Source organism: Miscanthus floridulus, chromosome 1 (genome assembly GCF_019320115.1).
Source record: "Miscanthus floridulus cultivar M001 chromosome 1, ASM1932011v1, whole genome shotgun sequence".
NCBI lineage: Eukaryota > Viridiplantae > Streptophyta > Magnoliopsida > Poales > Poaceae > Miscanthus > Miscanthus floridulus.
Window position 1 is genome coordinate 122857215 of NC_089580.1, and position 23118 is coordinate 122880332.

Genomic DNA, 23118 nt, shown 5'->3' on the forward strand with positions numbered 1-23118 from the left:
AGTGTGTCATTGAGCTACCCTCACCTTTGGGGTAGGTTCTTGCGGCGCCCGACGTGTGGGCTTGGCGGGTGATGCCAATTAGCCGCCGAACCACCAAGTGTGCGGTCGACACAACAGGGACTAGCGTGTTAGCAAACACATGAACCTCAGGAGAAAAATCATCGTGTCAACCTTGTTCTTCCCGTTGGTTTGCATCCCCATTACACAAGCTTGCGATTACTTTCATATACATTGAGCTTGTGTTGTTGCTTTTTTAATTAGTTAGCTTGTGTAGCTTGCTAATTACCTTCTTGCTTGTGTAAGCATAGAAGTAGCTCCCTTGCGTGGCTAATTTGGTTTGTGTAACCTTGTTAGTCATATTACTTAGTTTGTGTAGCTAAGTAATTGCACTCTCTAATTTGGCATTGGTTGCCTTGTCATTGAGCATTGCTAGTGAGCTTAGTTGGCTTTGTGCTTTTGCTTACTAGCATGTGTAGGAGCTCCCTTGTTGCTTAAAGTACTTGAGGCATAGGTTTTTATGACCTTGCTCCTAGAATTGGTTAGGTGAGCTCTAGCTAGCCCGACACCTTTGTTGCTTGTTTAGTATCTTTGGAAGGTGCTAGAGAACATAGACAGAGGGGTGTAGTCTTGGCTAGACCGATAGTTTTAATTCCGCACTTGTTTCGGTTAGCCAACATGATTAAGTTTTAAAAAGGACTATTCACTCCCTCTCTAGTCGCCATCTCGACCTTACAAGTGGTATCAGAGCTAGGTCTCTCATTTGTGGTCTTCACCGACCCGAGAGGATGGCGTCTAATGGGCTAGATGTTTGTGAGGCACACATTTTTGATGGCACGAACTTTGCACTTTGGAAAAATCACATGCTTGATCATTTTCGTGCAAAGGGACCTAAATTTTGGTGGGTTGTAACAAGTGGTCTCACCCATGTCTTGGACCATAGAAATCTCACCAAAGCTCAAAGAGTTCTCTATGAATTTGATGCACATGCTTATTGTTTTCTAATGGATGCTTTAAGCTTTGATTTGATGAAACAAGTAAACATCAAGGGAACCGCTCCTGAGATATGGGAGTCCATCAAGGAAACCTTCGGTGATTCCTCCACATGGGATGATGACAAATTGAAGAAGGAGGATGAGCCTAAGAAGGAGGTGCATGAGTGTGTCGAGCATGATCACAATTTGGTGATTGTGAAAGATTGCTCCACCTCATGGTCAAGTGATGATGATGATCGATCCACTACAAGTTCACTTGACAAGGTTGATGATGATGCCACAAGTGTTGCAAGTGATGATGCTACCCCATGCACACTTGATGGTGATGATGGTTCATGCTCAAGCCATGATGATGCTACTACAAGCCCAACCACCACACCACATTGTCTCATGTCACAAGGTGACACTAAGGTATCAAATGATGATGTGGTTGATCATGTTGATTCATATGATGAGCTTGTTAGTAGACTTGCTAGCATGACCATGTCTTTAGAAAATGAGAAAGCTAAAACATTGAAATTAGAAAATGAAAACTCATTTCTAAAGAACTCTTGTGAAGAACATAAGAAATTACTTGATGCATATAAATCTTCACTTGATGAGCTTAAATTGAATCATGAGACACTACTTGCATCTCATGATGAATTATTAGAACAACATGCTTCTCTCATTAAAGTATTTACAAAGAAACTTAAAAACAATGAGAGTTCATCACATGGGTCAATTGATCAATCACATACTATTGCTAATCCTTGTGATATAGGAAAGAAGCATGTATCCACCTCTTGTGATGATTTATTAGAAATGCCATGCTCTTCACATATAGATGCTTGTTCTACTTCTATGTCTTGTGAGACTAACCTTTTGAAGGAGAACAATGAGCTCAATGAACAAGTGAAGAAATTGAGCAACAAGTTAGAGAGGTGCTACAACTCTCAAGTCACCTTTGAGCATATGTTGAAGACTCAAAGAAACTTTGGTGACAAGAGTGGAGTCGGCTTCAAGACTAGCAAAGTCAATTATCAAGAAAGCCGCAATGACATAAGTGGCATTGACTTCAACAAGAGCAAGATCAAGGGAAAAAGATAGGGCAAGAGAAGATATGAAAGAGAGATGAAGAAGCAAGAATAAGAGAAGCTCTCTCATTTCATGTGCTTCAAGTGCCATAAAGTGGGATATCTTGCAAATGGTTGCCCCAATGAAGAAAAGCTCAAGTTGAAGAAAGAAGAAGAGAGGCTAAGGCATGTGAAGTGCTTCAAGTGCCGCACTTGGGGTCATCTTACCTCAATGTGCCCAACCAAGCAATTGGTGAAGCAACAAGTGAAGCCTCAACCTAAGCCACAAGTTGAGCAAGAGAAGACACCCCAAGTTCAAATCAAGATCAACCATGAAGATGGTAGTGATTTGATGATAAAGAAGAAGAAAACAAGAAGGGGTGGAAAGGCAAGGCATCCAATGCAAACTCAAGATGCCAAGATGATGAGCAAGAATGAAGATGAGAAGAAAGATTTTGCTTACATCAAGTGCTTCAAGTGTGGAAGTATGGGACACTTTGCCTCTAAGTGTCCTACCAAGCTTGAGAAGAAGGCTCAAGCAATCCATGAGAGGCAAGGCAATGAGAAGCACCACAAGAGCAAAGAAGAGAAGGCTCAAGCAAAGAGAAAGTGCTACTCATGCTGGGAAAGGGGGCACATGGCACATTCATGTCCCCTAGGTAAAATTTCTAAGCCTATTTCAATTGATGATCATGATATGCTTAGAAAGGATGGTGATGGTACCTCTATGGTTGCTATTGCAAAATATCCCGCTACTCATACTAAGGCATTGCCTAAGTATGTTGCTCCTAACTTGAGAGGACCCAAAATTGTTTGGGTACCATCAAAAAGTGGATGAATGTGTGTAGGTACCATGGCATTGGAGGCTTGATTCAAATAGTGTTCATATTAATCATCATATGTTGAATCAAGCATTGAAGCTTAGTGCATATCCAACCCAATGCTAAATGAAAATTGAATGAAGTCCAAATGTGCTACAACATACAAGTGCTATAATTCAAGTTGTTAGTGATTCATTGAATATATTTGATGACTTGCAAATAATTGAGTGGAAGCTTGCTAGTTGGATGATCATGAGCTAACCAAAAGTATATCTTTTGTTGATCATTTCATTTGGGTGCATATGAGTTGATTGAATTGGATAAATATGCAATGTTGCTTGCTATGAGATGATTGAATGGATAATTGATTAGTAGTCAAGTTTGGATTGATTTGTGTTGGATAAATTCATGAGATGACTTTTAGTAAGTGGTTTGAATGGATATATGTCTTATAGAAGTATTCAAACAAGTTAGTATCAAGTTTGATTCATATTTGATGAAGTATAGCTCAAGTGATTAAAATCTGTCATATATTGAAAATCTGAGTGAGCTTGTTTGAGAAATCAAAACTTATTGGATTGGCATAAAAATTGGTGTACATGCCCTAGACTTATGGTATAAGATGCTGTAGAAATTTCATGAAAATTGGATAAGAAATGCTTCGGTTTTGGAGTGGTTCTTGTCAGCTATACTGCAGCAGTTTTCAGCATGTAGCAGTGGTGGAAGAATTGAAATATGGCAGCAATCTAGAAGTCCAATGAAGCTAAATTTTTTACAGCTGCTAGATAACTTAGTAAAGAACATCTCCACCCAATTTAGTGGTATTTGGATTTGTACTTTGGGAGATATGCTTATTTCTTTGAAGGGTACAAAATCTATTAGAAAAGTGACAAATGTTAGACTGATCTAGAGTCACTTTGATTGAAAGGTCCTCAAGTTGGAAACATGTTTACAAGTGTTTGAGGTACCTAAGTTTGGTTTTGAGATGATCTAAAAGCATGACAAGAAAAGAGTACAAGGCCATTTGATTGTGTAGTGTATTTTGCATATATTTGGTACTAAAATTGGAAGATCAAGATCAAACTCAAGATGAAGTTGAAGGTTAAGTTCTAGTGACTATTGGAAATCATTTGGTAGAAAGAAAAGAACTTAAACAAGAAGAAAGCAAAGGACTTAAAGAAGGAATCAAGTTTACTCATCAAGTTAAGTCCATCACTTGGATCAATCAATCAAGTTATTTCAAGTGAGTGTCAAGAATGGTTCTTGGAGAGAGGTCACTTCTCCCTAGTGTAGGGGCTTGCCGCCTATGTATAGGTAAACCAAGTGTGGTACTTGGAAGGCTAACATGGAAGTGGTGATCCGAGGAACATTTGAGATGCTTAGTTGAAGCAATCAAAAGGGTTGATTAAGAAAAGGAAGCAACACCCAAAAGAGAGCTAATCATGATATGTCAAGTGATATTCTCAAATTGATACTCTCATGCAAGCAAAGATCAAAAGATAAAGCAAGTCAACCACAACAAGAAAGTGCACTTGATCATAAGTGGTATTCATTTCATATGGGTGAAGAATAAAATTCAACATGATATCTATTGGTCTTCACCAAGCTTATAATTGGACTTCACATTGCTATTGGAGTAATGAATTGGAATCTATGTGACTATCCTCTACTCCAACATAGCAAAGGTATCCTTGTAATGTGCATGATCATTTCATCCCTTACTAGTATGCGGTTAGTGCATATAGTACAAGCTTCATAGGATCATGCATAACAAATGAAATGTTTAAATTCATAGCCTACACTACTAGGGATGTGTACATCAATGATGCTCTTCTTTCATCACTGAAGACTCCAAAATCGTCACATATATTATTTTATGACGAATTTGTGACGATATGGTATTCGTCATTGAATGCGCGTCATATTTTACCTACCATGACAAAACGTCTATTTTCGTCATAGATGTGCATTTGTTCTATGACGAAATGGTCGCCGTCATAGAAGTGTATTCTTTCTATGACGATCTATTTTCGTCATTGATATAGCCCCTTTTTCGTCATGACTTGCCGTCTGTTAGGCGGCTAGACGACGTCTGCCACGCTGGCAGCTGACGTGTCTTGTCCATGTGGCGCGTCCACATTGCAGGTGACGTGTCCGACCACGTGGCAGTTGACGTGGCCAGTGATGTGGATGGTCCACGTGTCCAATTTTTATTGGGCCACAAGGCTTGCTGTGATAGGTTCTCATTTTCGTCACTAAAGTAAATAGAAATTCATCACAATCAATTACCAAATCGTCACAGAAAGGTCAGATAATTCATCACAAGTGTAGATGCTGATTTCATTATAGAATGCAAATAATACTAGAATGACCAAAAGCTTCCATAAATTAACAGATCCAGTATTCCAATGACCAACAACTTAATCAACAATTCTAAACTCGGTTCACATAACTCACTAGACATCATATTTGAACAACTAGTTTCATCTCAGTTCACATTAACATCACAGGAAATAATAAAAAGTTGCCAACCACCAGCAACATAAGTTACTACATAAACAAAATCACCAGTAGACCCCTTGCTTAATGAACCAGCAGCTACGAGCAGCGCTCATGTCGAAGAAGCATTGTTGATGGCCAAGATACGCTTGAGCAGCGCATTGTTCTCCTCCATTGCCTTGTTGTTTATCTCTGTCAGCTTCTTGTACTCCTCCATCTCCTTTTGTGTCCTCACCAGCTTTTCCTCAGCTTCTTCACTTCTCTTCCTGAGTTCATCGATTTCACCTTGTACAGCAGCCGTAGCTTGAGCTGCTAGTTGCTCCCGAAGCTCGCTTTCATTTGATGACGATGATTTGGAGGATGGCACTGGTTTGATGCCAACACTCTTCAGGAAAAAGTTTGAGCTGTTCTGGGAGAGCACCTGGGACACAACCTGCACACTGGACACTGCTGTCTCACCTTCAGCAACAGGTTCTGTCCTCAAAGCTTCCATATTTGACTGAAACGGACCCATCATTAGTTGATACTTATTGCATTAATTTGAGGAGGAAATATCACACAAGATGTATTTTAAAAAATAAAAACCTATGCTGCATTGACAGAAACTGATGCCAAATAGGTATGCAATCATGAGTCATTTATTTGTTGTCAGGTAACTGAATATAAGTAGAAGTCAACAACATAGGATTATTATTTAGCAAGTATGTCTAGCTATATTGGATTATGACCAGTTTTGAGCAAAAGACAGAATACAAAATGTTTGAAACAAGACATATTATCCAATTAATGAATAGTTGTTGGCACAGCGAAACAGATGTCGTGACTTACAACTGCTTCTCTTGCTAGTTCAGTCAGACCATGTTTGGAGCTGGTATGGCAGGTCTTGAAGGCCTCCACCGCATCAAGTTCTTCATTTTGTTCTGTGCTTGGTTCTGCATTGTTTTTCTTCTTTTTCTGTTTCATAGATAATCAATTACAGCAAAGTTTTCTCAGATGAAATGCAAAATAAGTTGTTTAGTGCAAATATGTACAGGGTACTCTTTACTTACATATGCATGTAAGTGTGCCACATAGCTGCGAGAACCCGTAGCTTGATGATACTTGACTTTACGGCGATTCTGCTTGTTCTTTTCACTTGATTCCTACAAGATAATGAACATGTCAGATGAGATCATAGGTTTAAAATGAGAAGATCCTTTGGAAACTGATTGAGAAAGAATATATGACAAGATACCTATTTATCTGAAAAACAGTAAGATGGTAATTTTTCAACTCCTGCAAAGTTGTCTACTCTTTTATGCCCCAATACAACTTCTATGAAATGTACATCTCAAATTGTCTGAATGCTCAGCATGAACTGCCTTTCTATTGTTCTGAATGCAGTACCATGAGTTCTTCAGGTTCAGATAAGCTAACATATATGGATCATAGCAGTTAACATATATGGATCTCATGATTTCTAAACAAATTGTACTACTACTGAACTACCCCTGACACTTGTACAAAAATCTCTACTACTGAACTACCTGACGGTGCAGAGATATGACTTGAAATTTCAAAAATCTCTACTACTGAACTACCTGACGGTGCAAAGATAGTGAACTACCTAACACTTGTACAAAAATCTCCCTCGTTGATGCTCTCGTCGGTCTTGCCATGGAGGTACCCGATGTACCGGATCTGGCAAGCCACCTCGGCTACTGGTTACTTGAGCTACTGGTGCCACCATGGGAACTGATTGCATCCTTCTTTACAGAGCCCTCGCCAGCCTTTGTAGACAGCTTACTATCACCCTACAAGAATTTTCCGAAAAATTGTGATCAATATTCAGTTGCATCCTCGATGTGCAAACAGTACATGAGACTATTAACTTGTTCACAGCAACAACACTAGTTGCCCAGGAGCTTGCTTGGTAAGTCGTGCGATCCAACAAACAATAGGCAATTTAGAAAACAAACGAGATCATGTATGCACTGTTTCTTAGAAGTAGCAGTCTTGTTCAGGTGTTAATGCCTACTAGTTTGCAGGTTCCTAAACTGATTATGTATTTCCTGTCAAGTGCTCTATATTTTCTAACTAAGGTGTTATAGGTTAATAACCTGATAATGTTGAGTACAATGTACACTTCTACAGTTCAGCCAAAGCAAAGTCAAATAAGTGTTGTTCTGACAGAAAAAATAAATAAAAGTATGAAGATTGCATACCTCCATCTGCAATCATCAGCCCATCACCAGAATTGAATATGCAAAGGGCACAAAGAAACACCATGAGAGAGATGTACAAAACATTAAAATAAAGAGAGAAGATCCACATCTACAACACAGTGAGGGAAAGCCATCAATGACCTCTCTGTACTTTTGTAGGTAAATCTTCAAAGGCTCGACGTACTCCTCGAATCCTAACGTAGCCATCGCCCAAAGCAAATCGTCCCCGTTGATCGTCTTTCTCTTCTCCTTCTGACATTTGTCGCTGGCCCTGCAAGCAGCATCCGCGCCGTCGCCACATACATCAGAAACTGTCTCAAACTAAAAAGGAGAACACGATCCAAGGCCAAGGCTACGCTACCGGACGTCGGCCCCGTTCGCTGGTCTGAACTTTGGCTGAAACTGGCTGAAAAACACTGTTCCGGCTGAATTGTTGTGAGAGAAAAACACTGTTCCGTCTGAAAAAACAAGCCGAACAAGCCGAACTTTAAGACAAGCGAACGAGGCCGTCGTGTCAACTCACTCGCTGGTGACAAAGGATATGAACTCGGAGACGGCTGATGTTGGCGATGGGCAGGAACCGGTCCTGCTCCCGGTAGCCGCCGCCGCTGCCGCTTCCGCCACCCTCGTGGCTCCCGCCGTCGTCCACCATCGCCGGCAACCGGGCGCCTCCGCCGAAACCCTAGATCCACCAAGACGAAGCCACACGGCATCGATCGCGTCAGAGCTTAGAGAGGCACCACCGGGAATCGGAAGGTGGCGGGCGCGCAGCGTGTCGACGCGCCGTACGTACCTTATAAAAACGCGCACGCGGGGAGGTGAGGAGGGGAGAGAAGGGGGCAAGAGCTGGCCGCAGAGGGAGGAGAAGTGGGGAATGGGGATCGGACGCTGGAGAAGAGGAGGCGCTCCGGGTGGGTGCGATGGAGGAACCCGAGGTATCCGGGCCGTTCGTCGGCTGTAAATAGGGATGAGGAGGGAGTGGGCCCTAGCCCAGGGCCCGTGGTCCAGCTCCTGCCAGTGGACTTCTTCTGCAACTCATCAATTTGAAATTTGAAATTTGACAAGTTCAAACTAAATTTTCAAACCCTAAATGATTTCATATGCAAAAGTGATGAATACAAAAGTTGTTCAACTCATCAAGATCTACAACTTTTATTTTGGTCATCTTGTCATTTGACAAAATTTGAACCTTTCAAATTTGAAATTTTAAAAAATGACACGTTCGAACCAAAATTTGAGACCCAAAATGATGTCAACATAAAAAGTGATGAATACAAAAGTTGTTCAACTCATTAATATCTACAACTTTTATTTTAGTCATCTTGTCATTTGACAAAATTTGAACCTTTCAAATTGGAATTTTTTAAAAACAACAAGTTCGAACCAAAATTTGAGACCCAAAATGATTTAAACATAAAAAGTGATGAATACCAAAGTTGTTCAACTCATTAATATCTACAACTTTTATTTTAGTCATCTTATCATTTGACAAAATTTAAACCTTTCAAATTTGAAATTTTGAAAAACGACAAGTTCGAACCAAAATTTGAGATCCAAATTGATTTCAACATAAAAAGCGATGAATACCAAAGTTGTTCCACTCATGAATATCTATAACTTTTATTTTGGTCATTTCTTCATTTGACAAATTCTTAGCACACATTGTTCACTAATCTTACACATGTCTCATATAGTTTATAAAACCTTATGAGAGATGTGTCACATTTGTGAACAATGTCGTTACCACTTTGTCATATGAAGACATGACCAATACAAAAGTTGTAGATCTTGATGAGTTATTCAACTTTGGTATTTATCACTTTTTCAGCTGAAATCATTTGGGGAACTAAAATCTTGTCTGAAGTTGCAATTTTTTTAAATTCAAATTTTAAATTGCTTAAACTTTTCATATGTATATATTGACAAAACCAACAAAATAAATTGATAGAGAATGATTTTAGAAAATTTTAGGAAAAAAATCATCAATTATCATATTATACGTTTACAAATAGAAAAACATGCATGCCTTTATCACAAAACGCCGAGTGCTCCAGTGGTAATGCACCAACATGTCTAGCAGCAGGTCGCGGGTTTGAATCTCCCTGCGTGCGCTATTTTTTGGCAAAAAAAAAGGGAGACGGAAGGATGTAGGTCCACCTGGACCGTGTGGGCCACGCTGCCCCACTTGTTTGCCACCACGTCCTCAGGCTGAGACCCGCTGGTGGGACCGCATCGCCATGTCTTCGAGGTTGGGACCCAATGGTGGGACCACATCGCCACGTCCTCGAGGTGGGACCACGGCGCCACGTCCTCAAGGTGGTACACGAGCCAAACGATCTATGACGATTTAGTTTTGTTGTTTTATGACGATTCTTTTGTTTTCATCATTATTCTTCGTGCCAAAGCTCCGTCACTTGTTACTTATGACGAAGCTGGAAATTTCGTCATAGAAAGCGCTTGTTCTGTGACGAAATTTGTAAGCGTCATGACTGAATCGTCATTGATGAACACATTTCTAGTAGTGCTACCACTATTGTTTGAATGATTACTTGATCTAGTGGTTAGTATATGAATTTGTTCATGAGCTAGTGAACCCAAGTACTTGACTTAATTTGGATTGCTAACAAGTGACAAGTACAACATTGGCAAGATAACCCTTGCAAGAGGTGTGAAGAAGCTTGTCATTGGTTCAAACTGAACTTGGAAGCTTAGGCAAATCATTTTAGTTCAAGTCAATCATAGAAGCTCATGATAGTGATAAGAGTACAAGCATAAGACAACAATGCAAATGGATATCTAGTTTGTTTCAAATGGTATCTAGACTCAAGTATTTTATCAAGAATCTACAAATAATGTCTAGATCAACTCACAAGTGATATCCTATAAGTGGTACTCATGAAGATAGCAAATGTTCAAGAAATGGTCTTTATTGATAAATCAAACAAGTGGTTCCATACTAGAAGATTCTTTCAAATAGTATTCACTTCCTATAAGTGGTATCTATACATAGTATCAACCATGAAAGATGATGGTTCCACAAGTGATCCTCAACTTTAAGTGATCATCAAATGAAGAATGCATCCCTCACCTACAAGAGCTCAAGTGTATCAAATGGATGACCCATGCTATCACATAGGGGGAGGTGTCCCACAAATTGATCACAAGATCAAAAATCTTATGTGTGGTATCTCAAGAAGCCCTACACAAGATACAAGTGGTACAAGCTACAAGTGGTATTTACAAATCGTGTCATTCCAACAATCAAGTGATGTCCATAAAAAATACAAGATTCAAGCCTCAACCATCTACCCCAAAAGCATACCTTTGCATCAATGAGAAGCACACCTTTTATGGAAATTGATGACAAAGGGGGAGAGATTGTACAAAGATATGAAAGCTTGATTGAATGGGGGAGAGATGAGATATAAAAGAAATAGAGGTTGGACATGGACAAAGAGGGAGCAACATTAAAGAAAAGAGATGGATCAAAATTCTTGGACAAGAGAAGCACACAAGTAGGGGGAGCAAGCTCATGAACTTTGATTGATTGCATTTGATATGTGCATATTCATGTGCTTGTTTGCATTGCATACGTTTTCAAATTCAAATATGCATGCTTGTGTGGTGTATGCTAGTTGTAGAACTTGAATGATGATTTGATAACTAGCATGCATAGGATGATAGCTAGACACTTGGTATGCTTTACAAGTAATGCTAGTACCTTGCTTTTAATGTTGATCTCACAAGGTATCTAGTGTTTTTATTGCCAAGTGATATCTAGCTAACCATGGTGCTAAGGATGAACTTCAAGGTGCAACTCTGATTGGTACACGCTTCAAAGGTTTATTCTATACACCTTAGCATCGTTTTGTAGTAATTACTCTCCCACAATTTCAATCTATGCATATGTGCAAGCTTTAAATTAAATACTCTAGCACATATGTAGGGGGAGCTAATACTACCATTTCGGGTTTGTGGTACTTGTCCAAAATCATTTACACATGGTAAAATTGCTTGGGCAAGCAACATGAATCCAAAAGAGCTTAATTTCCATATCTTTGTAGAGTTGTCATCAATTACCAAAAAGGGGGAGATTGAAAGGTCCTTGTGTGGTTTTGATAATTGAATTACAACCTAGGTGGACTAATTGTGTTTATGTGAGATACACATGTGATTAGTCACACAGGTACATGTGTGTGAGCAACATATGCCATGAAGGTGAAAATGGCTTGGAGATGTTGCAAAGCTCACACATGTGATGATGAAGGAGCTTAAATGCACATGAGACATGACATTGAGTCATGTGATCAAGGTGGAGAAGATCAAGACAAGACTTGGCTTGATGGACCGGTTGCAAGCGTGAAGGGCAAGTCGAAGGCTTTGGAGTGATGGACCGTGTGGCGGTGAAGCTTGAGCAAGACTTGGCGCCAATGGACGATGGCAATGGTGAAGAGCAAGTGAAGTCAAGATCGATGAACCAATATGATCACGTGATGATATGAAGTGGATCATATCATTGTTGATCATGTTGGTGCATGTGTTGCATCAACATTGAAGGAGATGAAATGGAATGCGCAAGGCAAAGGTATAACCTAGGGCATTTCATTTCACTGGTCATAGGTGTGTAGAGAAGTTTATGACCGGGTTTAGGATAGATGGCCGTACTATCAAGAGGGGCAAACTTGTTTGCATATCGGTCATCTAGTGCCACTCGAGTGATCTAACTTTGCATCGTCGCTAGGATCGAGTGGCGTGGCAAGTTGAGTGGCTAATCCTTTGAAAATTGATTGTGAAAATGCTAACACACATACACATGTTGGTGTACACTTGGTGGTGTTGGCACATTTTCAAAGGAGAAGAAGTTGGTGATGAAAACGAGTGAGTCGCGCTGGTTACAGAGTGACCGGACGCGTTCGGTATGGTGACCGGACACGTTCGGTATTTGGCGGCGTACTCAGCGATCGGACGCGTCTGGTCACCACACCGGACACGTCCGGTGTGAAGCAGAGAAGGCAGTATTCAGCAGAGCAGTCGATCGGACGCTGGCAGCGTCCGGTCCGGTGTGACAGGACGCATCCGGTTGTCGGTGGCTGCTTGCTGTACTCGACCGGACGCTGAGACTCAGTGTCCGGTCGGTTTTCTAACTGACGTGTCCGGTCGGCCCTGGAGGCTTACTAGACTCGACCGGACTCAGCGGCTGAGCGTCCGGTCATTTCGTGCTGAGCGTCCGGTCGTGTTGTCAGAGAGCCGTTGGAGGCAACGGTCGGACATGTGGCGGTCAGACAGCTACCGGACACATCCGGTATAGCGACCGGACGCGTCTGGTATGCACGGTCGGTGCGTCCGGTCGGCCCGAAAAACACCCAGTGAAGGGGTAACGGCTAGTTTAGCCCATGGGGCTATAAATAGAAGTGGCCTTCGGCCATGGCTGGAGCTGAGCACCTCGGGGGACTTTGTGTCCATGCTTGAGAGTGCTTAGGAGCCTCCATCTCACACATACTTGATAGTGATCATTCGATTGTGTGAGTGAGCGATTCTAGTGCGATTGCATCATGAAGTTGCATCGACTGGCACTAGGTGATCGAGTTGCAAGCCGGTGGTGCTTGTTACTCTTGGAGGTTGCCACCTCCTAGACGGCTTGGTGGTGGTCTCCGTCGAAGCCCGTGAGAAGTTTGTGCGGCGCTCCAGAGAAGAGCTTGTGAGGGGCATTGTGCTCGCCCCGCGGGAGTTGCGAAGAGCAACTTTAGTAAAGCGTGTCATTGAGCTACCCTCACCTTCGGGGTAGGTTCTTGCGGCGCCTAACGTGCGGGCTTGGCGGGTGATGCCAATTAGCCGCCGAACCACCAAGTGAGCGGTCGACACAACGGGGACTAGCGTATTGGCAAATACGTGAACCTCGGGAGAAAAATCATCGTGTCAACCTTGTTCTTCCCGTTGGTTTGCATCCCCGTTACACAAGCTTGCGATTACTTTCATATACATTAAGCTTGTGTTGTTGCTTTTTTAATTAGTTAGCTTGTGTAGCTTGCTAATTACCTTCTTGCTTGTGTAAGCATAGAAGTAGCTCCCTTGCGTGGCTAATTTGGTTTGTGTAACCTTGTTAGTCATATTACTTAGTTTGTGTAGCTAAGTAATTGCGCTATCTAATTTGGCATTGGTTGCCTTGTCATTGAGCATTGCTAGTGAGCTTAGTTGGCTTTGTGCTTTTGCTTACTAGCATGTGTAGGAGCTTCCTTGTTGCTTAAAGTACTAGAGGCATAGGTTTATGTGACCTTGCTCCTAGAATTGGTTAGGTGAGCTCTAGCTAGCCCGGCACCTTTGTTGCTTGTTTAATATCTTTGGAAGGTGCTAGAGAACATAGACAGAGGGGTGTAGTCTTGGCTAGACCGATAGTTTTAATTCCGCACTTGTTTCGGTTAGCCAACATGATTAAGTTTTAAAAAGAACTATTCACCCCCCTCTAGTCACCATCTCGACCTTACACGCGGCCACCATCTGTCGCCCCTGCATGGGGGATGCCATCCCGGTGGCCGAATCAACACACAACACGCTGGCCATCGTGAGCAGGCGCTCCAGCACCTCGACACGCCGCCAACTAGCAGGCCACTGTGAATCCCGCGTCGCTGCCAACGAGCAGTCTACTAAATGCCACCCAACCGTGAATCCCGCGCCGGATGCCTCCCACAACTGGTGACAAGGAAGTCACGGGCGCAGGTGTCGAGGATTACGTTGCATTCCTTGAAGGGTTGATCGAGCGCACGAATTTGCTTCTCCAACTCCAAGTCTCTCTCGGCTCTCGTCCCGCCGGCGGCAGCGGCTACTCTTCCTGCTCGATACGGCGTCCAGGGGGCAGCGTTGCCGCTAGCCACTCACCCTGCGGTACTACGCGCCCAGGGCCAGCGCCACGTTGAGCTGGCTACTCGCCCTGCGTGGTACAACATCCATGGGCAGCGTCGCCGTCAGCCACTCACCCCGATCTGCTTCTAGAACCCCTCGAGACTGAAGATGAAGGAGTTGGAAAAGGGACGCGAGCTGGAGAAAGGACGCGCTCTCTCGCTAGCTTGAGAGAAACGTAATTTGGCTTGCAATCAATCTTGGTTGTTGTTGACTCTCAAAATAAGATTGGGGATAGAGGGTATAGGGTATGTGAACAAATCATGGTTCGTGAGCAAATTAGGAAAGGCGCAGCTGCCATGGTCGGCCTCATGTCTCGGGGCGTAGCCCCCTGGCCACGGCTGCTGGTGGCTTGGCTGGGGGCACGCCTACCCTGATCGCGGACGCAACTGCCTTGGCCTGTGGCGCTGCTACCCTAGCTGCCATGGCCAACGGAACTGTCGTAGACGGTCCTCGGTGGCCAGTAGACACGACACGAGGAGGCGAGCTCCGTCCCAGCCACGCCCCAGCCACCACGAATGGCGCGCGCACGAGCTCTGGCCAGGCCATCGCGAGCGGCGTGGGCGAGCTCAGCACGAGGGAGGGCGGCAGCGAGAGTGGTGGCGCAGCGAGCGCAGAGGCGTGCACAAAAGGAAGGCAGAAAGCGGCCCGAGAGAAGAGGGATTAGGAAATAGAGGTAGTTTGGACATCTTTGCTGGTCGAGCCCACATGTCCGGGCGAGCAAACGGTAAAAAACGAACGGAAGATCGACGGAATGGCATGGGAGATAAAAGAGTTGAGAGCAGTGACGTTGGTGGAGCTCAACTTTTTTAACGATAGGTGGGTAATTACCACTTTTTTTAATGATACGGGTAAAAGCCTCCGCAACCAAACAGCCTCGAGCCTGGGGCCGTCCCATCCCGCCCCTGGGCATCCTCGCAACCAAACAGACGGCAAGTCGACGTGGCGGGGATGGCTGCGACGACCGGCGGCGGCGGTGGTGGAGGGGCTAAGGCGGCTGTGGCGGAGCAGATAGCACAGGCAGTGCGGTCCACCTCCAACCTCCTCCAGCTCATGGAGCAGTCCTCCCCCGCGCAGGTCTCCCGCCTCCTGTCCCCATCTCGTCTTGGTTGGTTCTCGAGTGTTCCGATTGTATGCATGATTTTACAGCCGTTTGCTGATCACAAGAATCAACGCTTTGCCAAATTTGTGCGAAATTGACTAAAATTATGCGGAAGTTCGTTCATGATGTCTCTCTTTACTCTTTAGAGACAATGAGGTTAGGAATTTTGATGGATCTACTTTTGCTTTAAAGGTGAAATGATTGTCCAATTCATGAATGTTATTATCTTCATCGTATACTACATAACCTAGAAATTATTCTTTTGGAGTTTGGCTGGTTCCTCTCGCCCTTGAGCCTGCGAGCGAGCAGTAGGTAGTTTTTTTGGTCGAGGTCATTGTTTTGCTGTATACAAAGAGCGCTCGAATGTATTCTTACAAATACGAGTGCCTGCGTGTACGTTGTAAGGGTTCTTGGCCCCTTTTTTTCTTAATAAAATGTGCAGCTCTCATGCGTGCTCGATAAAAGTAACCTAGAAATTGTTGGCATTCAACTGCCATTGATTAAGCAGCGCGCTTTGATTGTCATCTAGCGACTTCCACAATGCTGCACTTAAGTGTCCATGTAGATGCAGCATGGTGTTACGTTAGATGGATCCTGTACTTCAGTCTACAATTACCTACATGCCAAATCACTTATTTAAGGAGTGCTACTAAGCTTATGAGTCGTTTTATAGTTCAGTTTTGTATTTTCAACGCTACCCACCTCTCTATCCCTCAACCCCCTTGTGATTCTTCCTAATTTTTCCTCATATATATAAATCAATAAAGGTTCAGACAGTTCAATGAACTGCCATACTTTCCTTCAAGTAATAAGTTTATGAAACTGCGCCCACAACAGACATGTTGGGACGTTATGATGTTATATATTGTTGTTACAAGTACAAGCAATCAGTTTGTTAACCAAGATAATCAGCAGAGATGTACTTGTGGTCTCAGGTTCACTTGGCAAAACTACCCAAGAACCTGTTGGAAAAAGCATCCTTTGCAAAGAACACAGAGCATGTAAGAAATAAGTGTAGCATTGGATGCCAAAACTAGTTGTAAAGTAGCCATTAATATCTGTATCCTGTTCTAGGTGCTGCACCAGCTACCTCAAGTAATTTCATCCTTGGATGCTTATATGGACAGGAGTTTGCAAAGGTTAGCTTCCCCTATATGCATATTTATTCATTCGCCCTGTTCTGCAGCACTACTTCAGCAGTACTTTTCAGCGAACGAAAAGTGTTTTCCTCTCACAATAAATCAACATAAGCTAAATTTCAGCGAAACGAACAGATTATCTTTTTTAGCTGCATTTTTTCTGTCCAGATTCCAACCAACTAGGCTGAAGTTTATTTTCTCCTTCTTTGCCTGCCAGAAAAGGATCACTTATGTCAGTTTTGTGGCCTATGATCGTTGATGTCTCAATTTTTTTACCAGTTTTTTCTTTTTTTTTTAAAAAAATGATGCAAGACAGACTCATCAATTTTTTTCTGAACAAGAAGATCAATTGGAATGACCATTTCCCACCAGATCGCATTGGTACACATCCATCAGTAAACTGAAATCCCAGCTTGTAGTTCTGTAAGGCGCATAATGGTTCTTCTAAACTGCACGCATGTCCAGATTTCCAACCAACTAGGTTGAAGTTTATTTTCTTCAATATCACCTCTAATAAACTCTTCTTTTGTGTATTAAAAAACTGTGCAGTGCCTCTCAAATTAAGACTGTCACACAGCTCTTGTCAAACATGGAGAACACTCAGCTGAGGTCCATGTTGCCTTCCTCTCAAACGAAGAGAGATCAAAAGAGTACTGAACCTTAAGAACTCAGAGTTAACTGATGTGTTCACCGAGACTTAATGGAAGGATATGTCTTTGCCGTCTTGTGGGAAAGAAATTTGAGTATTGTGGTTCAAGAGATGGCTTGGCTCTATCCGGCATAGGGATCCATCGCTGCCAACTGTTTGTCCCACATTTGCTGAATTCGGTTGGGGAATGCTGTTACTGTAACTATTCTTCAGGTGCCATGTTACGGGTGCCTAGAACCATCATAAGGCAAGCATGCCTGTTAATTGTCACGCTTTCTAGTCTGAGCATGCTGTTTTCTTGTAATTGAATTGACTGTTTTTAGCATTAAATTAAGGTAGAAATTAAGAAGTGATCAATCAAATGTTTAACGTGGCACTGCTCTTTGAAGTTCAATTGCATGCATACCCTATGAAGTGAGACGAGTGCTTCCCCTGCGTACTAGCAGGCTTATAAGGGCTCCATTAGCATGCCACCATATTTAAGGTTTGGGTCTGTATTTATAAACTAAAGATAAATATTTCTTGAAGCTACAAATACCTAGATCAGAAACCCACGGATTCAAACAAGGTCTAGCTGTTCGTGAATTATGATGTTGCTTTACGTCCCTTCTCTCACCAAGTCTACAAAAGGGGACGGGAGGGCAGATGATCCCAGCTGTGCTGTTTGTTGCTTCTCCTTGTTGCCATGTGTCCATACTACTTGTCTAGTACTTGAGTAATCGTCAAGCTAGCAATGAAGAAAAGTGATGACATCAGGCGTGTTTGTTTGCCTGTGCAGCCGGAACAGTATTTTTCTGGCGGGTTCATATCATTGCTGGTTCGTGAAGAAGTACTGCTGGCTGGTTTGTGTGAGAGAAAAGTACTGTTCCGGCTGGAAATTTACGATCGTTTACGATAAGCCACAGCCAAACGAACAGGCTGAGCCTTTGGGTGTTTCTCCATAGCCAGGCTCACCATATGCGAGCAATTACTCAGATAATGACATTGTTAGTGCATGATTAGTGTATATTAATTAATATTATTGTATTTTAAATAATATTAAGAAATAATAAGGTAAATTAAGAACAATGAAAAATAGTTGCACATAATAAATTTCATTTTTATGTTTATTAGCCTTAAACAATAACGATTTATCTCATGTAATACATTCTCATGCGAGCAACCAAACAACATCTCAACTCGACTAGTGCAAGCAACCAAACATACAATATTACATGCTCTCAGCCTCTCTTCCGAGGGCCTGGCTCCCATATACGAGCGCAAACCAATCACGCCCATACAGCTGTGTCTGCGTGCCTGAAAATGGGAGGCAATTGGGAAGAAGTGACGAGACGAGTTTGTACTCTCGCCGTCACCACGGCGACACTCCTAGGTGCTGAGCTCCGCTACGAATGAGAAAACATGAACAGGCTTATTTGACCGAACGTCTCTCTTTCTCCTCACCTCATGTATTTCTCTCTGTACAGACAACGTTGCCGCCATGCAAAAACTACACCAAGACTGATGTCCCAAAACAATGTACTCCCTCCGTCTACGAAAGAATGTAATTCTCACATTTCGAGAAGTCAAACAGTTTCAGCTTTGATTAAAATTATATTTAAACTCATGAGACCAAATAAATATCATTAGATTAGTTATAGAATATATTTTCATAATAAATTTATTTTGAGACATAAATGCTAATACTATTTACTATAAACTTAATTAAAGTTAGACTCCTTTAATTGACACGTTTCCCATAATTACATTTCTATGGAGTACACCTACTCAATAGAGAGAAGCTGCAAATCGCAATGCAAAAGGCAGCAAGCGCGCACGCGAAATTTAGGGAGAGATACCTCGACCACACTGACTGATCTGATGAGGCCCATGGGCCAGGTCGACCGCTGCGCTCTTCCTGGGCCTCGGTCACCAAGCCCATGACATCTAGGGTTTGGTGTCCACCGTTCTGATCTATAAAACACAGGGCGCAGGGAAAGTTCCCCCTCGCCACCCCGCCGTCGCTAACCTGCCACCGACGGTTCTTTCGCCCTCTTGCTGTCCTCCTGTTTCTACTCTTTTTTCTTCGCTGTTTCTGTTTGCCGGTTACTATATATCGTTTCGAGCATTTGTTCGCTGTTTCTGTTTGGCGATTACTGTATCGTTATGAGCATTTGTTGGCGATGAGGAAAGAAATCCGTGTGCCGGAGGCGTCCGCCGGACGCCGGTGTTGGTTGCACAAATCCTCTAAGAAGTTCTGAGCCACTTGTTTTTACGTCCTTCTGTCAGATCCAGAGTTGCTTCCTTCGTCCTGGTGCTTCCAATCGTCTGTTCTTGATATTTGTTCTTTGTGATGAGTTGATTTTCGATGCGAGGTGATGATGCATGTATGAAAGTCTGTCAATCCCCTGATGTCACGAAGTGATGACTCCTCATACATCCCGACAGGCTCTGATCGCATCTGCAGCCGCTCTACCCGCCGCGCTCTATTGTACTTCGATCTTCCTAGTACCTCCTTTGCAATTCGATTGCAATCTGTTGAATTTTTCCTTTTATTTCCAAGTTATATTTTGAACTTGAAACTGGGTTAAATGATTGTACATGTGGATATGGCCCGTTCCATTACATTACCATGACAAGTCTTACGGGGTGTTTGCATTCAGGGACTTCGAACGTTCGGATCCTAATAAAAAAACTAATTACACAGGAGTAGACTAATTTATGAGAATCTATTAAGTCTAATTAAGTTATCATTAGCATATATTTACTGTAACACAACATTATCAAATCATGGACTAAATAGGTTTAAAAAATTCGTCTCGCAAATTAGTCGTAATCTGTGTAATTAATTATTTTTTAATCTATATTTAATACTCTATGCATGTGTCGAAACATTCGATGGGACAGGAACTAAGATCTAGACTAAGGAACCAACACCCCCTTAAGCTCTTGAACAGGATCACAGCTCTCCAACCACATTCGTCCAGCTCTGGAACAGGATCTCCGCTGTCCAGCCTAATAGGGCCACCAGTATATACCATGATGAAAGAAACACAGGGGATGCGATTATAAAGGGTGATAAACTAATTTATTTACATTTATATATAAAAGGGTAATAAAATAATTTGGTGATGAACTAATGTCTGCATAGCAATTACGAAAAATTGGTTTATAAACTCATCAATGTGATTGCTCAATTTTGTTTCACAATCTCTCGTGCCTTAAAATCCTCAGCTCATAACAATAGTAACAGCTTTAAGAGCCACCATTCTCCTTGCAACGGTTGCTTGGGCCCGTCTGAATCTAAAAATGATTCTCTTTGTAAGCAATCGAGCAATTGAAATCCTATGCTCTTGAGTAGCCGGTTAATGATATCAATATCAAAATAATCTACTTCATAGTATGCGTGTTTGAAACTTCTTTTAAACTTCAGATTAAGTACATGATAAGAAAATGTAATATTATTATTTCAATTGCTAGTTTAAGAATAGAATAAAACGTGTTTGAAACTTTTAAACTAAAGATTAAGTACATGATAAGAAAATGTAATATTATTATTTCAATTGCTAGTTTAAGAATAGAATAAAACGAGAACTTGATGGCAGGATAACATGCACCCAAGTAGCACGCAATACTGTAGAGTGTAGCACCTTGCAATCCAACAGCACTCTAATCGTATTTTTAGCATGAATATCCATTTGACAATCTGAATCTAATTGTATGTGGGTGCCAGTAAGATATGAAATCGACAAAATCCGTGAATATGGATTATCCGTAGATTATATGCGGATTATCTGATGTTTAATAGTCTCACCTCTAAAAATAGGTAAATCTAAAAATAATTCATAACTTCATCATATGAACTTGAATGAAGACATTTTATATTAAAATTGTAGCCCTTGACATGATCTATAGCATCGTAGTGAAAAGTTTTTTTTTAGTTAAAACTATTTGGAGTACCAAAATTATGTTTTAAGTTCCTTTCGAACACAACTAATACATTCCAAAATAACTCGAATCGTAACATCTTTGCCCGCACCCATGAACCTCCTTTCCTTTATGGTTTGACTTATCTTAATTCTTATACCAATTCTTTTATTCTTCTATTAGGATTCAAAAAGAAAAGAAGAAGGTCCCATAAGTTTATTGGAACGAACTCTCTATGGATGGAATCTCATCCATCATCTCAGATTTTAAAATTTCGAATTCATTTTTTTTTCACATAATCTGGGATGTTGACATGGTATGTCAAAGTTGTAGTTCTTAAAACAATCTACAACTTTGTAGTTGATTTTTTATCTAAAGTTCTTTAGAGTCCCAAATAAATGTGTTTTGAGTTATTAGATTCTAAAATTTAAAAATTTGAATTTCCATGTGAACTTGAATGTTCACATAGTTACTACCAAAGTTACAAGTGGCCGACCTGATCTACAAGTTTGTTGCTGATAAGTTTTTGGTTTATAAAGTTATTGAGAGTCTCAAATATTTATTTTAAATACATATATTTTAATATTCAAAATTTTAAAATTTCCAAACATCTCAGATGGAGACACATCCTGTACCAAAGTTGCGGTGCTTAACAAGATGTAGAACTTTACAGTGGAAACTTTTTCCATTTGAATTCATTTAGTAAATATTCAATACAAGATTACGAAATGTTGATAAAAGGCAACATCCTATATATATATATATCAAACGAGTGTTTCGCATCTGATATATCTCAAATAAAATAAAGGCTAGTACAATCAATGGCCAAAAGGACATAAAATGACCTCTATAAAATATAAGAGTACACCAAAGACCAAATTGGCCGTCTTCTTCTTTCGGACGTCCATTATCTGCTTGAAGATCGCTGCAAAGACAACAAAGAAAAGGGCCATATGCAAATACCCTCGCCAAACATAGCTTTGAAGACCACAAAATCCACTCGCTGCTGACGAGATCTAGTATCCACTGAAAGAACATTGACTGGAGGTATTCTCTAAAAACATAGGCTTACAATCTTTCACCATCAAAATAGAGCGTTGAAGATTTCGAACCTCGCGGTAGAACAGAGCAAAAGAAGAGGTCGAGTCACCGCATCGAAAGCCAACCAACTGCTTCCTTTGATAAGCACACCAACTGCCAAAGTCTGAAGAAGATCAACAGATCTGACAGACCAAACTCTCACTGGTCCTTCGCCGACGCCTGATCGAAAGTCACCGTCGAGGTAGGGAGAGACCTCATTCCAAAATACCATCGTCGCCACCACCTCGTCGATGACACTAGATCCAAACCCTAGATCAATAAGGATCTACAAACCTAATCTAAAACAGTGAAGGGAAAAGGGTTCAGGTCCCCGCTCCTCTATCCACTGCTGAGATAGAGAGAGGGGGGACTGAGCAGGTTTCTTGGGGGAGTGCGGCGGCTTGGTAACGCCGAACGTCTACTTCCTTTTTCTTTTCTAGTGAACGGGGCTTTAGGCTCCTGGCATGGACGCAGAAGCGTACGAAAGAGAGGGCAATCTAGCGTCCTATATTTATGCTTATTACAAATGAATGTTTAGTCTAGTATAGCGAGATATTGTACATACTGAATGGTCCTGAGTTCGAACCCATGTAGAAACCATTAATAGACGGACAAATGAAATTATTAGAATTGAATAGCCATGTATATGCATATGAATAGTCATGTATCTTGTACTCTATATAATCTTGTTCACTGAATGGAAAACTCAAGCCTCACACAATGCCGCCACTTTAGGTGCTAGGATGCAATTTGTAGTGGATGGGCTTGGGTTTGGTG

The 23118-nt window shown here is 41.8% G+C and overlaps 2 protein-coding genes and 2 non-coding genes across 4 annotated transcripts; 3 read left to right on the forward strand and 1 right to left on the reverse strand.

Annotated features, from left to right (window-relative positions):
* Window positions 1-6416: 6416 nt before the first annotated feature.
* On the reverse strand, window positions 6417-8223 carry LOC136462560 (nuclear transcription factor Y subunit B-3-like). The gene is made up of 5 exons (XM_066461656.1): window positions 8095-8223; window positions 7713-7892; window positions 7572-7577; window positions 6974-7160; window positions 6417-6509 (listed from the first exon to the last, which is right to left on the reverse strand). Exons 1-4 carry the CDS (start codon window positions 8221-8223, stop codon window positions 7065-7067), a joined length of 411 nt encoding a protein of 136 aa, XP_066317753.1. The 3' UTR covers window positions 6417-6509; window positions 6974-7064.
* A 7115-nt stretch (window positions 8224-15338) lies between these two features.
* Window positions 15339-17735, forward strand: LOC136492552 (tobamovirus multiplication protein 2B-like). Its single transcript, XM_066488530.1, has 4 exons — window positions 15339-15542; window positions 16503-16568; window positions 16642-16706; window positions 17256-17735. Exons 1-4 carry the CDS (start codon window positions 15417-15419, stop codon window positions 17368-17370), a joined length of 372 nt encoding a protein of 123 aa, XP_066344627.1. The 5' UTR covers window positions 15339-15416; the 3' UTR covers window positions 17371-17735.
* Window positions 17736-19512: 1777 nt separating this feature from the next.
* Window positions 19513-19599, forward strand: LOC136512349 (small nucleolar RNA U61). The gene has a single exon (XR_010773062.1). It is a non-coding gene; the product is annotated as a small nucleolar RNA U61 (small nucleolar RNA).
* Window positions 19600-19704: 105 nt separating this feature from the next.
* Window positions 19705-19793, forward strand: LOC136512404 (small nucleolar RNA snoR14). The gene has a single exon (XR_010773081.1). It is a non-coding gene; the product is annotated as a small nucleolar RNA snoR14 (small nucleolar RNA).
* Window positions 19794-23118: the final 3325 nt, after the last annotated feature.

Bases quoted from the DNA above. Each gene is read 5' to 3' on its own strand.
- LOC136462560 (XM_066461656.1), bottom strand. From the start codon at position 8,223: ATGGTGGACGACGGCGGGAGCCACGAGGGTGGCGGAAGCGGCAGCGGC. The intron at 7,893-8,094 runs GTGAGTTGACAC...TCTCCTTTTTAG, and splicing joins ATATCCTTTGTCACCAGCGA to TTTGAGACAGTTTCTGATGT.
- LOC136492552 (XM_066488530.1), top strand. From the start codon at position 15,417: ATGGCTGCGACGACCGGCGGCGGCGGTGGTGGAGGGGCTAAGGCGGCT. The intron at 15,543-16,502 runs GTCTCCCGCCTC...TTGTGGTCTCAG, and splicing joins AGCAGTCCTCCCCCGCGCAG to GTTCACTTGGCAAAACTACC. The intron at 16,707-17,255 runs GTTAGCTTCCCC...AAAACTGTGCAG, and splicing joins ATGGACAGGAGTTTGCAAAG to TGCCTCTCAAATTAAGACTG.